The sequence below is a fragment of the Trichomycterus rosablanca genome, chromosome 10 (genome assembly GCF_030014385.1).
Source record: "Trichomycterus rosablanca isolate fTriRos1 chromosome 10, fTriRos1.hap1, whole genome shotgun sequence".
NCBI classification, from domain to species: Eukaryota; Metazoa; Chordata; class Actinopteri; order Siluriformes; family Trichomycteridae; genus Trichomycterus; species Trichomycterus rosablanca.
In genome coordinates, this window is record NC_085997.1 from 29,191,400 (window position 1) to 29,205,126 (window position 13,727).

Here is a 13,727-nt window from a genome sequence, read left to right on the forward strand (position 1 = left end):
CAGTGGGCAATTACGTCTGCTACAGGCACGCACTGCCAGTTATGTCTGCTAGGGGATGCCCGGCTGATCGGTAGCAGAGCTGAGTCTCTAGCTCTGAGAGTTCAGAATCTTAGCACTGGTGAGCGGTGAGTGGTGATGTACCACCTGGGCGACCTTTTTGCCAACAGTCTGTGCAAAGTAATCAGAACTAAAATGTATTAAATAAGTGAAAAAATAAATTGTACCGGAGGGGGCGCAGGGTCCTCAGAAGCCTCAGCACACGCAGCATTCCAAGGATCTTTGTGCCACTATTTGAGATCAAGGACACCAGGATGTCAATGACTGAGATCATCACCAGCATTCCATCCAGAACGTTCCAGCTGCTTTTTAAATAGGTCTTCGCTCCCAAACACCAGCCCAATGCTACCACCTTAAAATAAGTAAATAAAATACATTTTAAATATATGAATCAACATGTTTCACATCATGTGTTGGTGAAATAAAAGCATAATATGAACCAGACAAAATTATAATCATTATTAAATTTAAATCTATGAATCTTAAATATTGAGTCTTAAACATTGACATATTTGGCTAAATAAATAAATATATAAATAAATAAATTAACCATTAAATAAATTAATAAACTCAAGACAGACCATTATTGTTTGTTTATTGGGATTTTAACGTCATGTTTTACTTTTTGGACCATCATTGGTAAAAAAAAAAAAATAATAATAATAATTGCAGAAAAAATTATAATTAAAGTAATAATACTTTAATAAATACAATAAACAATACACAAACAAAAATAAAAATAAATAAATAAATGCATCAGTCATAGCTGGGTGTACCCAACCAATAAAATGGTGTGGCTGTGCACATCTTTGCCAAATCTTAACCAAAAATAAAAATGAACTGCTATGACTGATGCAAAAAACAAGCTCTTTCTTTGGTCACTATGTGTATTTATTTATTTATTTATTTTTATTTTTTTGTTTATTTATTTTTATTGTATTTATTTAATTATTATTACTATAATTATTATTTTTTTCTGCAATTATTTTTCACCAGTGATGGTCTGTCCTGTGGTGGCTGGTAAATATTTAAAAAGCAGTTAATTAATTAATTAACTAATTAATTATTCTTTTTTTTTTTTTTTATATTTTTGTTTATGCATTTTCTCCCCTTTTTCTCCAGACTTTTTAGTGCGATCAATTGCCCGATTGCGCCATGCTTCCTCTCCACTAATGCCAACCCCCGCTCTGATTTGAGGAGAACGAAGCTAACCCACGCCCCCCGACACGTGGGCAGTAGCCGTATGCATTTTGTCACCCACACTAGGCGAGTGCATATATGCGAAACGGCCTTGTGTACGGAGAGACACACCCTGATCCACACTCTTTCCCATCAATCAGCCAACAGAGGTCGTGTGGCATCAGTTACGAGGAGTCCCTATCCGGCTTAATACCCCACCCCTATATAAACAACAGGCCAATCGTTCCACACCTTCCAAACCTAAAACAATGTTAGCAGACAGTTTTGTCTAAAATCTACATTTTATAAGACATCTTTTGTGCCTACTGAGGTTTTACACTACTGTAACAGCACAGCCGTGCAGCATCTGATGGCACACCGTGAGCTGAGGAGCACTCAGGTAAACAAACCCCTGTAAAAGTTAAATCATTTCTCCAAAAAAAAGCTCTCAGGAGGAACGTGACACCCCTAAGCACACTTTGTGTCAACAAATGAAACGATGACACGATCAATGCCTTGCATGAACAAAGACATGCCAGGCACCAGCACCGCTCTCGTCTTTGTCTGCTCCAGACACTTTTTTGTCAGGAGTTGTTAATTAACCTCCAGTGAGTATGATTATTCTGCAGCATGATTTTCATTTGAATTCGCTTGAGTGGGTGTGACCTGGCATATAGCAGGAACTCGAAATAGAACCCTAGACCTGAGTGAGTGACACCTGTGAACTTTTCCGTCTTCTCTCGAGAGGTCGCTGCATGTTCTTCCATTTCAATGCTAGTCATTTAAATATCTGGCAGACAATCCTTTCCGCGCAGTACTCACAAACCAAGCGCTGGGAGTTTAATGCATATCCAGTGGACCTGTCGTAACGGCTTGCTTATCGTGACTCTTTGTAAAAGACTGCAGTCCGTCAAAAAATTTAATTCAGCTATCTGAAGAAGCTGCCGACTTTAGGAGCGCTAGTTTAACCTTTGTAGCAGTCTCTATTAATGTCACTGCAAGAGACACAGAAGGGGTAAGCGGATATAAGAGGCTCAGGAACTTTCCCAGTAGTGTGAAGTGAATTATTTGGACAAATCTGGAGAAGCCATGCTGATGTAAAACTGAAATACACAGATCATTATGAAAAGAACTTAAAATGCTGCTACAAACTAGAGATTAAATCAACACTAAATTTAACAAATAAAACAACTGGAAACACACTAAACTACTAAGTAGTAGTATGTACTAATTAGTGCACCAATTGTAATGTTGGTATAATGTTATATGTTAATATTATATGATATAATGTTATTATAATGGTATATACACCGTATATGTTATCAACCATAACATTAAAACGACCTCCTTGTTTCTACACTCACTGTCCATTTTATCAGCTTCACTTACCATATAAAAGAATTTTGTAGTTCTACAATTACTGACTGTAGTCCATCTGTTTCTCGTCATGCTTTGTTAGCCCCCTTTTATGTTGTTCTTCAATAGTCAGGACTCTCCCAGGACCACTACAGAGCAGGTATTATTTAGGTGGTGGATCATTCTCAGCACTGCAGTGACACTGACATGGTGGTGGTGTGTTAGTGTGTGTTGTGCTGCTATGAGTGGAGTTTTTAAACACCTTACTGTCACTGCTGGACTGAGAATAGTCCACCAACCAAAACCTTCAGCCAACAGCACCCCGTAGGCAGCTTCCTGTGACCACTGATGAAGGTCTAGAAGATGACCAACTCAAACAGCAGCAATAAATGAGTGATCGGCTCTGACTTTACATCTACAAGGTGGACCAACTAGGTAGGAGTGTCTAATAGAGTGGACAGTGACTGGACATGGTATTTAAAAACTCCAGCAGTGCTGCTGTGCCTGATCCACTCATACCAGCACAACACACACTAACACACCACCACCATGTCAGTGTCACTGCAGTGCTGAGAATGATCCACCACCTAAATAATACCTGCTCTGTGGTGGTCATGACCAATGAAGAACAGGGTGAAAGCAGGCTAAAAAGTATGTAGAGAAACAGATGGACTACAGTCAGTAATTGTAGAACGACAAAGTACTTCTATATGGTAAGTGGAGCTGATAAAATGGACAGAGTGTAGAAACAAGGAGGTGGTTTTAAGGTTATGGCTGATCAGTATATATATATATATATATATATATATATATATATATATATATATATATATATATATATACATACACACACACACACACACAATTGTACAGTGTTTATATTAACACTATAGCAGATGTTTTTATCCAAAGCGACTTACAGTACTGTGACAGTATACAGTCTGAGCAATTGAGGGTTTAGGGCTTTGCTTAAGGGCCCAACAGTGGAAACCTGGCAGTGATGGTGCTTCAACCAGTGACCTTTCAATTACTAGTCCAGTACCTCAACCGCTAGATTACAACCGCTCTATATACAGTATGTGTGTGTGGTGTATTGTAATGTAGTTGTATGTCTTATGAAATATAAATGCTGAACATGTTTATTTCACTTTTTAATTAGTTTATTTATTTAATTATTTATTTATTATGACACAAAAACCTTTACTGTAATCAAACTGACAACATTTTACAAAGAACATATCCAAGAACACCATTCTTAAATAGTCTTACACTGGTAATTTCGATTTCACCTGTCTGAATGAGACAAATTAGTTGGTAATACATGCGTGGGTTTGATTTCAATGGATTTAGTAGTGTAAATCAAACATCATAAAAAGATAAAAAGCATAAAAAATATCAGTGGACCAGCTCAAACATTGATCAAGTATTTTAGGCTACTACAGCCCCAGTATAAATATTCAGTACTGGATCTGGACACTCCTAGTACATCATTTTAATTAATATGTTATATTTTGTGGCTTGAATCTCAGACTTTTGGAATACTGTGTATCTTCTTGTGGCTGTACATTAGTTATAACAAACTATAACTTGTCTTTATTGCTTTTCAACCCTGACCTGCCACCTAGTGGCCCAAACTATGCGAACAAAGCTGCTATGTGCACACACAAGTACATGAAGCCAATGAAATTAACGGCAGTCCAGAGACTCCTACCTTGATGGCCATTTCGGTCACAAAGATGGCAGTAAAGATGTAGTTAGACACCGTCAGGAAGATGCGTTCCTGTGAAGTGAGAATGAGGTCCAGGATTAGACAGAATGCATCCTCACTGGATGTGTGTATAGAGCACATTAGTGCTGCCTCCCGTGAAGCTATAAAACTGTGACTACACCCACACACTGTGTACTCCACAGGTATTAACATTTTACCAAAACACGCACACACGCAACACAATAATGTTTTTACACTCAGTGTGTACTGCTAGATTTCTTAGTGGGTACTGATGTAACATCTACAATTCTATAATTTATGTTGTCTTTTTCACCAGTTTACATAAACACGCACTCAGGGTATGTAACATTAAACCATAACATTAAAACAACCTCTTTGTTGCTACACTCACTGTCCATTTTATCAGCTCCACTTACCATATAGAAGCACTTTGTAGTCAATTACTGACTGTAGTCCATCTATTTCTCTGCATACCTTTTTAGCCTCTTTTCTCCATGTTCCTCAATAACCAGGACCACTACAGAGCAGGTATTATTTGGGTGGTGGATCATTCTCAGCACTGCAGTGACACTTACATGGTGGTGGTGTGTTAGTGTGTGTTGTGCTGGTATGAGTGGATCAGACACAGCAGCACTGCTGGAGTTTTTAAATACCTTGTCCACTCACACTCTATTAGACACTCCTACCTAGTTGGTCCACCTTGTAGACGTAAAGTCAGAGACGATCGCTCATCTATTGCTGCTGTTTGAGTTGGTCATCTTCTAGACCTTCATTAGTGGTCACAGGACACTGCCCACAGGGTGCTGTTGGCTGGATATCTTTGGTTGGTGGACTATTCTCAGTCCAGCAGTGACAGTGAGGTGTTTAAAAACTCCAGCAGCGCTGCTGTGTCTTATCCACTCATACCAGCAAAACACACACTAACACACCACCACCATGTCAGTATCACTGCAGTGCTGAGAATGATCCACCACCTAAATAATACCTACTCTGTGGTGGTCCTGGGAGAGTCCTGACCATTAAAGAACAGCATGAAAGAGGGCTAACAAAGCATGCAGAGAAACAGATGGACTACAATCAGTAATTGTAAAACTACTAAGTGATTTTATATGGTAAGTGGAGCTGATAAAATGGACAGTGAGCTTAGAAACAAGGAGGTGGGTGGTTTTATTGTTATGGCTGATGAACATATGAGTATATGAACACTTAAAATATCTAACAGTCTCTTATTATTTATTTATTATAGGGTTAAGGGCCTTGCTCAAGAACCCAACACTGACAATCTGGCAGTGGTGGGGCTTGAACCAGCAACCTTTTGAATACTAGTCCAGTACCTTTACCACTAGGCTGCAACTGCCCTTTAACTCAAAATGTCAAAACAATATGATACAGTAAATATTAATATAAACTGACTTCAAATCTTTGGATAAACACACACAGGGGAAATGTGCCACCTTACACACAGTGACCAGAGCCAAGGACCAAATCTGGGTCTCAAAAACTCTGGAGCTGAGTAGCATCCACACTACCTGTCACACCACTCCTTGATACAGACATACTGTAAATCACTGGCTTTTCTAAATAGGGTTTGATCCATGTCCTGGCATTATTAATTGATTAATAATCAATTAATTTTTTATAATGGTAACATCTCATTCAGCAGATTTTGTTTGTCCTTGTGTACTTTTCCTGCACACACAGAGACGGGAGCTTAGATGCCAGAGAAGCAAAGAAAAAAAATGAAATTGAACTGCAGAAATGAAAAGAACCCAAGGTTTTTGTTGGTCAATAAACTAGGTCAAGTAAAGAAATGAGAGAGCTGAAAATGTGTCTAGTTCTTTTAATTTATTTATCTATTTTGATGTAGCTTGGGGTAAAAAACTATATGATGCCTTTGAATTAATGAAAGCAGTGGAATCTCCTGGGATTAGTCAGACTCTGTGGATTATTTATTTGAGAAAAGCAGAGCATCCATACAGAAACAACCCTGGATACTTGGCCAGGGAATCGGACCCAGGCCCCTCTTGCTGTAAAACGATAGTGATACAACCTGCGTCACTGTACCACCCACAAAATATAGAATATAAGAACTAGAGAGGTGCATTTCCGGAAGAAAATGCGAGTGTGATTGCATTGCAGCGGGTGGGCGGATGGATGGGTGGATGAATGAATTGATGGATGAATGGGTGGGTGGATTGGGTGGATGGATGGATTGGGTGGGTGAGCTAATTGGGTGGGCGAATGGATGAGTGGATGGATTGGGTGGGTGGGTGGATGTGGATGGATGGATTGGGTAGATGGACTAGATGGATGGGTGGATGTATAGATGGATGGATTGTCTGAATGGATGGATGGGTGGATAGTCTGGATATACCATCTGGATGGATGGATTGTCTGGATGAATGGGTGGATGGATGGATGTCTGCCTGCCTGGATTTTCCTGTCTGTCTGTATGTCTAGTATAAGCGGCTTTGAAAGTAAATAAGTCTTTTTACATGTATGTATTTGTGTGTGTGTGTGTGTGTGTGTGTGTGTAACCCTGACAAAAACTGACTTAATTGGACTTTACATCATTATGAGCAAAGCATTGTGTGCCATTGTGTGATTGATGCAGAAGCTTGAGTGTAAGGATGATCCAAAAATATTTTTCTCTACACTATTATAAATATTTGTGTGTTTGTTGGACACCTCAACAGTGACAATAATGTAATGTGACATCAGTCTAACAGTATCCATATGCAATCTCTTGACAAATTCAAGCAGTCTGCTGACCTTTAATCCACATGGTTCTATTGTGTCATATGGAATGTAGAAACTGTCAGAATTGTTTAATGCTTGGAAGCCCTGTACCCATAAAAAATTGTAGAATGTATATTTTAATGCTTCTAATCATTAGAAAACACTTTGTTCTCTAGATCAAATACCTAGCTATTAGCATACCCACGGTACATTGTCACTAATTAACCAGACCATGTCTCTGCAGTTAATTAAATCTATTAGTACTACATGAACTGAGCTTCGAGTCGGACATAACAAGCTGGACTAAACATTCCTCTGAGACGGACACTCGGCGTTCATTAAATGCATGTCGGTGTAATGTTCATGTGCACTCACAGCACTTCTTGAGTCGATCCTGGGCCGCTCCATGGCGATGGTAATGCAGTTCAGAAAGATGATGACAAGAACCACGTGGTCAAACATCTTGTGGCTGATGATCTTATTGCAGGTCACACGTAACCTGTAAAAGATTATTAAAGTTATAGATGCTTATGAGTTGCATACAGGAACTTGAGCTGCAAATTTATTTTGAAAATGGCTTAAATGAGTGTACAACTAAAACATGATAGGTGTCTAATTTTAAGTAATGGACTATAATGGTGAGGTAGTAATAAATTATAGTGTAGGGTAGCGCCACAATGGTAAGTGTTTGTACCCACAGAGGTGTGGTAAGAACCAGGCTTCTAAGTATAAGATCCAGGCTTCTAAGTATAAGAACCAGGCTTATAAGTATGAGAACCAGGCTTAAAAGTATAAGAACCAGGCTTATAAGTATAAGAACCAGGCTTCTAAGTATAAGAATCAGGCTTATAAGTATAAGAACCAGGCTTATAAGTATAAGAATCAGGCTTTTAACGATGAGAACCAGACTTCTAAGTATAAGAACCAGGCTTTTAACTATGAGAACCAGGTTTATAAGTAGGAGATTCAGGCTTATAAGGATTAGAACTAGGCTTCTAAGTATAAGAACCAGGCTTATAACTATGAGAACCAGGCTTAGAAGTATAAGAACCAGGCTTCTAAGTATAAGAACCAGGCTTCTAAGTATAAGGACCAGGTTTCTAAGTATGAGAACCAGGCTTTAAAGTATGAAAACCAGGCTTATAAGTATAAGAACCAGGTTTATAAGTATAGGAACCAGGCTTATAAGTATGAGAATCAGGCTTTTAACGATGAGAACCAGACTTCTAAGTATAAGAACCAGGCTGGACTTCTATTAAGGCATGTTTTTTATATAAGCATGCAAAACAGTGACTCAACAGTCTCCATTATTTTCTTTATTTAACAATACCACTGAACCCTGGTTAATTTATATATAGATATGTAAATTGTAGCTTCTAAATGTCATATCCATTCTCAGATAGCAGAAGATTTTCAGGGCCAAATATGGCAACACAGTTGGTATAAAAAGAAAGAAAAAAACAAAGTCAAACAGTAATGAAACAAACAGCGTGTGAGAATCAAGCAGCATGTTAAAGTAAGAATCAAATGAAAACACAGATGCTTTAGTGAATAGTGGCAGACAGGCCACAAGCGGCTAGATAAAAAAGCCTTTAAAATCAAAATTAAAGACTCATGCAGCGTCATTTCAAACAGACCACAACAATAAATAATTAATGTATGGACTGGTTTGCATATAAACTTCAAAGCCGTTGGTCTGGGGGGAGGGCACATATAGTGCACTATATAGAGTCTAGAATACCATTATGTTACAGCATATAGAAAGCATTTGCAAGCTAATTTAGTTTGGGGTTTAGTTTTATTTAGCCATATGGATGTTGTAAAACAATGATACATAAGGATTTGCTAAAACAGATAATAGTAAAATTCATATATTTAAGAAAATATATAAAATTTCATATATACTATACTACGTCTGATGGCAAAAAACTCAAATAGTGAAAACTAAGTGGAATTTAAATTAGACGGGGCTTGTATACAATAATGCTTTGCTAACATAAGTATTCCATGTGTTATAGTACATATAACAATTTAAAAGCCATCAAACCTCAATAAGTTGGAAGCTTTTATATGAGAAAAACGAGCAAGATTTCATAAGAGAAGCATCAGAAGCTTTTTAGCACTTATTCGATCCTGTACACTGTAAGATCACAGGCTTTGCATGACCAAACAACAACTCTACACATAGGCTGGTGACTAGCTGAATATTCGGGGGAGTCCCCCATCACCCAGGGCCCAGGCAAAACCCATAAATTTGTAAAATAGTAAACATTGTGTAAGGGCTATAATGCCGCCGTTAAAAGTGACCCAGTCATCTATAATCTCACCTAGATTCTGGAGGGAAAAGGTACAAGGACCAGGTGCTCCTCTGTCGACACCATTCAGGCTGTTTATGCTCCAGCCAGCGATACAAACGTGCTCGTCGACTCTGCAGAAAGGACAAAAAAATAAAACAAAGACTGTAAAGATGATGAAAAATGTATTTAAAAAAAAACCCTTACACTTTATTTGAGAAGCGTCTACATTGGGACATTAGTACATTTTTAGTAATACAAACAAATGTATACTAAATGTTGCAGTTCTGAAAGTGGAATTGTTGCCCTTTTGTCCTGAATATTAAGTGGTTGTGATTCTCTTAGTTGTGTGCCAGAAATTTTTAATAGAAAACAGATCTGGACTGCAGGCAAGACAATCAAGCACATGCAGTCTTTGTCTACAAAGCCATGCTATTGGAATGCCTTTATTTGTCATTTAAACATATACAGATATACAGTACAACGAAATTTATTCTTGGCATATCCCAATATGTTTGGAAGCTGGGGTCAGAGCACATGATCAACCTTTGAATGGCGCCCCTGGAGCAGAGAGGGTTAAGGGCCTTGCTCGAGGGCCCACCAGTGGCTGCATGGCAGGGCTGGGACTCGAACTTTCAACCTTTCAATTGGTATCCCAAAGCTCTACCCACTAGGCTACCACTGGCATGTGCAAAATGAGGCCTGGCATTGTCTTACTGAAATAACCATAGGTTTCTTGAGAGCTTATGCCATGACAGATGTTTGGATGGTCCTTTTCGTCTTAGGCACACATAACTCGAGGTCAGTATTTTTCCTGGAAAACAAGCTAAACTTAGACTTATCTGACTGCTGTCCTTTGGTCCATCTGAGATTAACTCAGGCCCAGAGAGCACAGAATTGATGAATGTTTATTTCTTTGCATAATAGTTAAAAGTTGGATTTTATGATGCAGCAGCAGACAGCATTATGTGACAAAGCACATCTGAGCCCCTGTTACTACAGTATATCTATAAAAGTAGCATGATGGTTTCTCTAGCTATGCTGTCCAAGGGTTCAAAGGTCGTAACCATTTAACAGTGGTTTGTGACCTTTGCCCTACTGATATTGGACTGAAAAAAAGAATTATTATTATTATTGCAATATTTTTTTTATTATTATTTAAAGGCATTTGAGGAATATAAACCCTAAATACACTGTCATTAAATAATAACAATGCTTAATTACAGTGCTATGAAAATAAAATACTTCATAAAATGTAAAACGTAACCTCTCAGGTGGCGCAGCTGTAAAATACACTAGCACACCAGAGCTGAGATTTCTAATACATCCTATCGAATCTCAGCTCTGCCATCGGGCTGGGCGGCCACATGAACAACATTTGGCTGTTGTTCATCCTGAAGGAAGCCCACACAGACATGGGAAGAACATGCAAACTCCACGTAGAAAGTACCCAGACCACACCACCTGGAAATCAAACCCAAGACCTTCTTGCTGTGAGGCGACAGTGCTACCCACTGAGCCACCGTGCCACCTCTGGGATTTAAAGAAAGCAGGAGCAGCATGAAAGCCATCAAACCTCGATGAGCTGGAAGCTTGTATGAGAAGAATGACCAAAGATTCCACAAGAGGAGTCAGAAGGATCTTAGCACCTATTTGTTAACATTTACTTAATCCTCCACAATGTAAGATCACAGGATTTGCAAGACGAAAAACAGATCTACAGCTGACAAGGGGAACGTTCTGGGAGTCCCCTATCACCCAAGGCCCAGGCAAAACCCATAAACTTGTAAAACAATAAACATTGTATAATGGCTAAAAAGCAGCCGGTTACATTTACATTATCAGCATTTAGCAGACGCTTTTACATCACTAGGCAACAACTGCTCTACGGTTAAATTGATATCTTTAAGACAAAGTAAGCAATAGGCTTTGAGTTACTGCATATTATCAAAATATAGTTGTTTCATTAGTTTCGGTTAGGTCAAGGTGTTCATTACACAAATACTCCTGTCGTTCTGCCTCTCTTGTCCGATCACTCAGGTTTGATGGTGGTGGCTGCCGGAGTCTAAAAACTCTCTCTGTAAAACTGATATTTTACTCAGCTCGCACTTTAAATTTTTAACTACAGTTTCTGTTGTTTTACCCCGAGGTCCTTTTGATGGAAACCTGTTTACCTGCCCGAGGTTAAGGAATTAAGTCGAGATTGCAGTGCCAACAATGCTGCTCCTGCCGGATGTCAAGAATGTCAAGAACTCACTACAGACTTTATTACAGACTGGACTGAATAATAACATTGATTGATTGATTGATTGATTGATTGATTGATTGATTGATTGATTGATTGATTGATTGATTGATTGATTGATTGATTGATTGATTGATTGATTGATTGATTGATTGATTTATTTATTTATTTATTTATTTATTTATTTATTTATTTATTTATTTATTTATTTATTTATTCATTTATTTATTGCTAAATCTTATTCATTTAAAGTATCCTCCAGACCACTCAAGAAGGATGGGCCCTGAGTCTGGTTCCTCTCAAGGTTTCTTCCTGTAATTTTAGGGGAGTTTTTCCTTGCCACTGTCGCCCTCGGCTTGCTCAACAGGGGTTTTTGTATCTGTTGGTCCTGGATTCTGTAAAGTTGCTTTGAGACAATGTCTATTGTAAAAAGCGCTATACAAATAAATTTGACTTGACTTGATATCTCACCTAGATTCTGGAGGAAAAAGGTACAAGGACTGGGGAGTGGGGCTGGATGAAGAGGGTAAAAAAAGGGAGTGCAGGGAGGAAGAAAAAGAGGCAAATGTACCTGTTTATTCTAATCAGGGTCAAAGTATGTCCAGTGGCAGTTAAAAACTTGTTCTCTGTGTCTGTTTACGTTATCTGGTTTCTTTCTACTTGTGAGTTGGGTGCTAAATGATCTCCTTCATTTTGAATGTGACACCCCAGCATCCACTCATAGTACACAAGAGTGTATTCACTGTGTTGTAGCCTGAGTGTTCTTACCAGGTTTCCCTCCTCATCAGCATTGTCATCCTCACTATGAGGGTCCTCCAGCGAGAGCTGGGTGGTAGCTCCCGTCGGCGAGCTCTTGCCGTTGCCGATCAGGTTAGGTGGTCGCGTGCTGTGGATGCTGGCTGAACGATGCATATACGGCACCTGCAGTGTGTCCTGGGGCAGGTCGAAAGAACTGCGCGTCTCCAGAGACTCCATGCGCCTGTGCCGAGTCCTCCGGCTAAAAGAATCTGTCCTGGCCAGAGAGGCATTGTCTGCTTCCAACACCCCCCTGCTACCGCTGACCCCTCCTGCCTCATCCTCGTCAGAACTGGAGTGGCCGTTTCCAGAAAGCAAAGAACAGCGCTCGCTCGACTGCTGCTTCTGCCTCTTCAAGCTCGGGGCCCGGCCTAGACTGTTCCAGCTGGAGCGGCGACTGTTCCAGCTGCTGCCGGAACTCCAGGGGGCGTAAGGGGAGCTCCGCACACTCGACTGCTTAAAGCAGAGGCAAAAGTCACTTAGTCATTATTATCACAATATTTTCTCATCTCATGCTAAGAAAACTTGTTTTCGCAGCACTTATTGCGATCAAACCATCAACCTGTTATTTTTGTTAATGCCTTAAATATCTATTAATAACTGGCTCCATCAGGGATTGCACTTTACTGACCGAAGTCTTGTCATGACATCCAGGCTCCATGGACACGTTGCTGCCTCGGCGTGAGTCGTGACCCAGAGCAAAGTCCTCTCCTGCTCCTGAGATCTTAGGCACAGGCATGGGCGTAGCAGCCGTGTGGGTTATTAGAGGGGGTGTAAGACTGGCCTTCAGGTCAACATGCCCATTGATAGGTACCACTGTATTCAGAGAGACAGAAAGAAGTAGGACACACACTGAACATCAGATATTCCTAGAAGACATAGCAGATGACTGAAAAATACATGGGGTACATGTTCTATCATAAATATTTCAAAATACCTTTAATCCCTAAGAGCAGGAGAAACAAGCGGAAAAAAACTGGGGTAAAACGAAGTCAAATACCAGAGCTAAAGAACCAAAAATTCGAGACACTTAGCAATGCTTGGTAAACTGGTGATTAAGAACAGCACAAAGAATAATATTCAGTGTAAATGTAAATGTTTTACCTTATTATCCTATTATATTAAATAGAAAAAGAAAAAGAAATAAATATAATATAAAAATACATAAAAAAATAAATTATATATTTAAAGATATAATATAAATAAATAAATAGTATAAAGAGACATAATAAATAAATAATATATAAAAAGAGATAATAAATAAATGATATATTTAAAGGCGTAATAAACAAAAATAAATAAATAATATAAAAAGACAATAAATAAATAATAT

At 38.9% G+C, this 13,727-nt stretch overlaps 1 protein-coding gene across 1 annotated transcript in view; it reads right to left on the reverse strand.

Moving 5' to 3' along the window:
• cacna1g (calcium channel, voltage-dependent, T type, alpha 1G subunit) overlaps nucleotides 1-13,727 on the reverse strand; it is a 349,320-nt gene that overhangs the window by 81,936 nt on the left and 253,657 nt on the right. The window contains exons 17-22 of the mRNA XM_063003080.1: nucleotides 13,026-13,210; nucleotides 12,368-12,847; nucleotides 9,388-9,488; nucleotides 7,436-7,559; nucleotides 4,304-4,372; nucleotides 225-409 (exon numbers count right to left, since the gene is read on the reverse strand). Coding sequence (XP_062859150.1) covers nucleotides 225-409; nucleotides 4,304-4,372; nucleotides 7,436-7,559; nucleotides 9,388-9,488; nucleotides 12,368-12,847; nucleotides 13,026-13,210 — 1,144 coding nt within the window. The remainder of the gene's footprint in view (nucleotides 1-224; nucleotides 410-4,303; nucleotides 4,373-7,435; nucleotides 7,560-9,387; nucleotides 9,489-12,367; nucleotides 12,848-13,025; nucleotides 13,211-13,727) is intronic.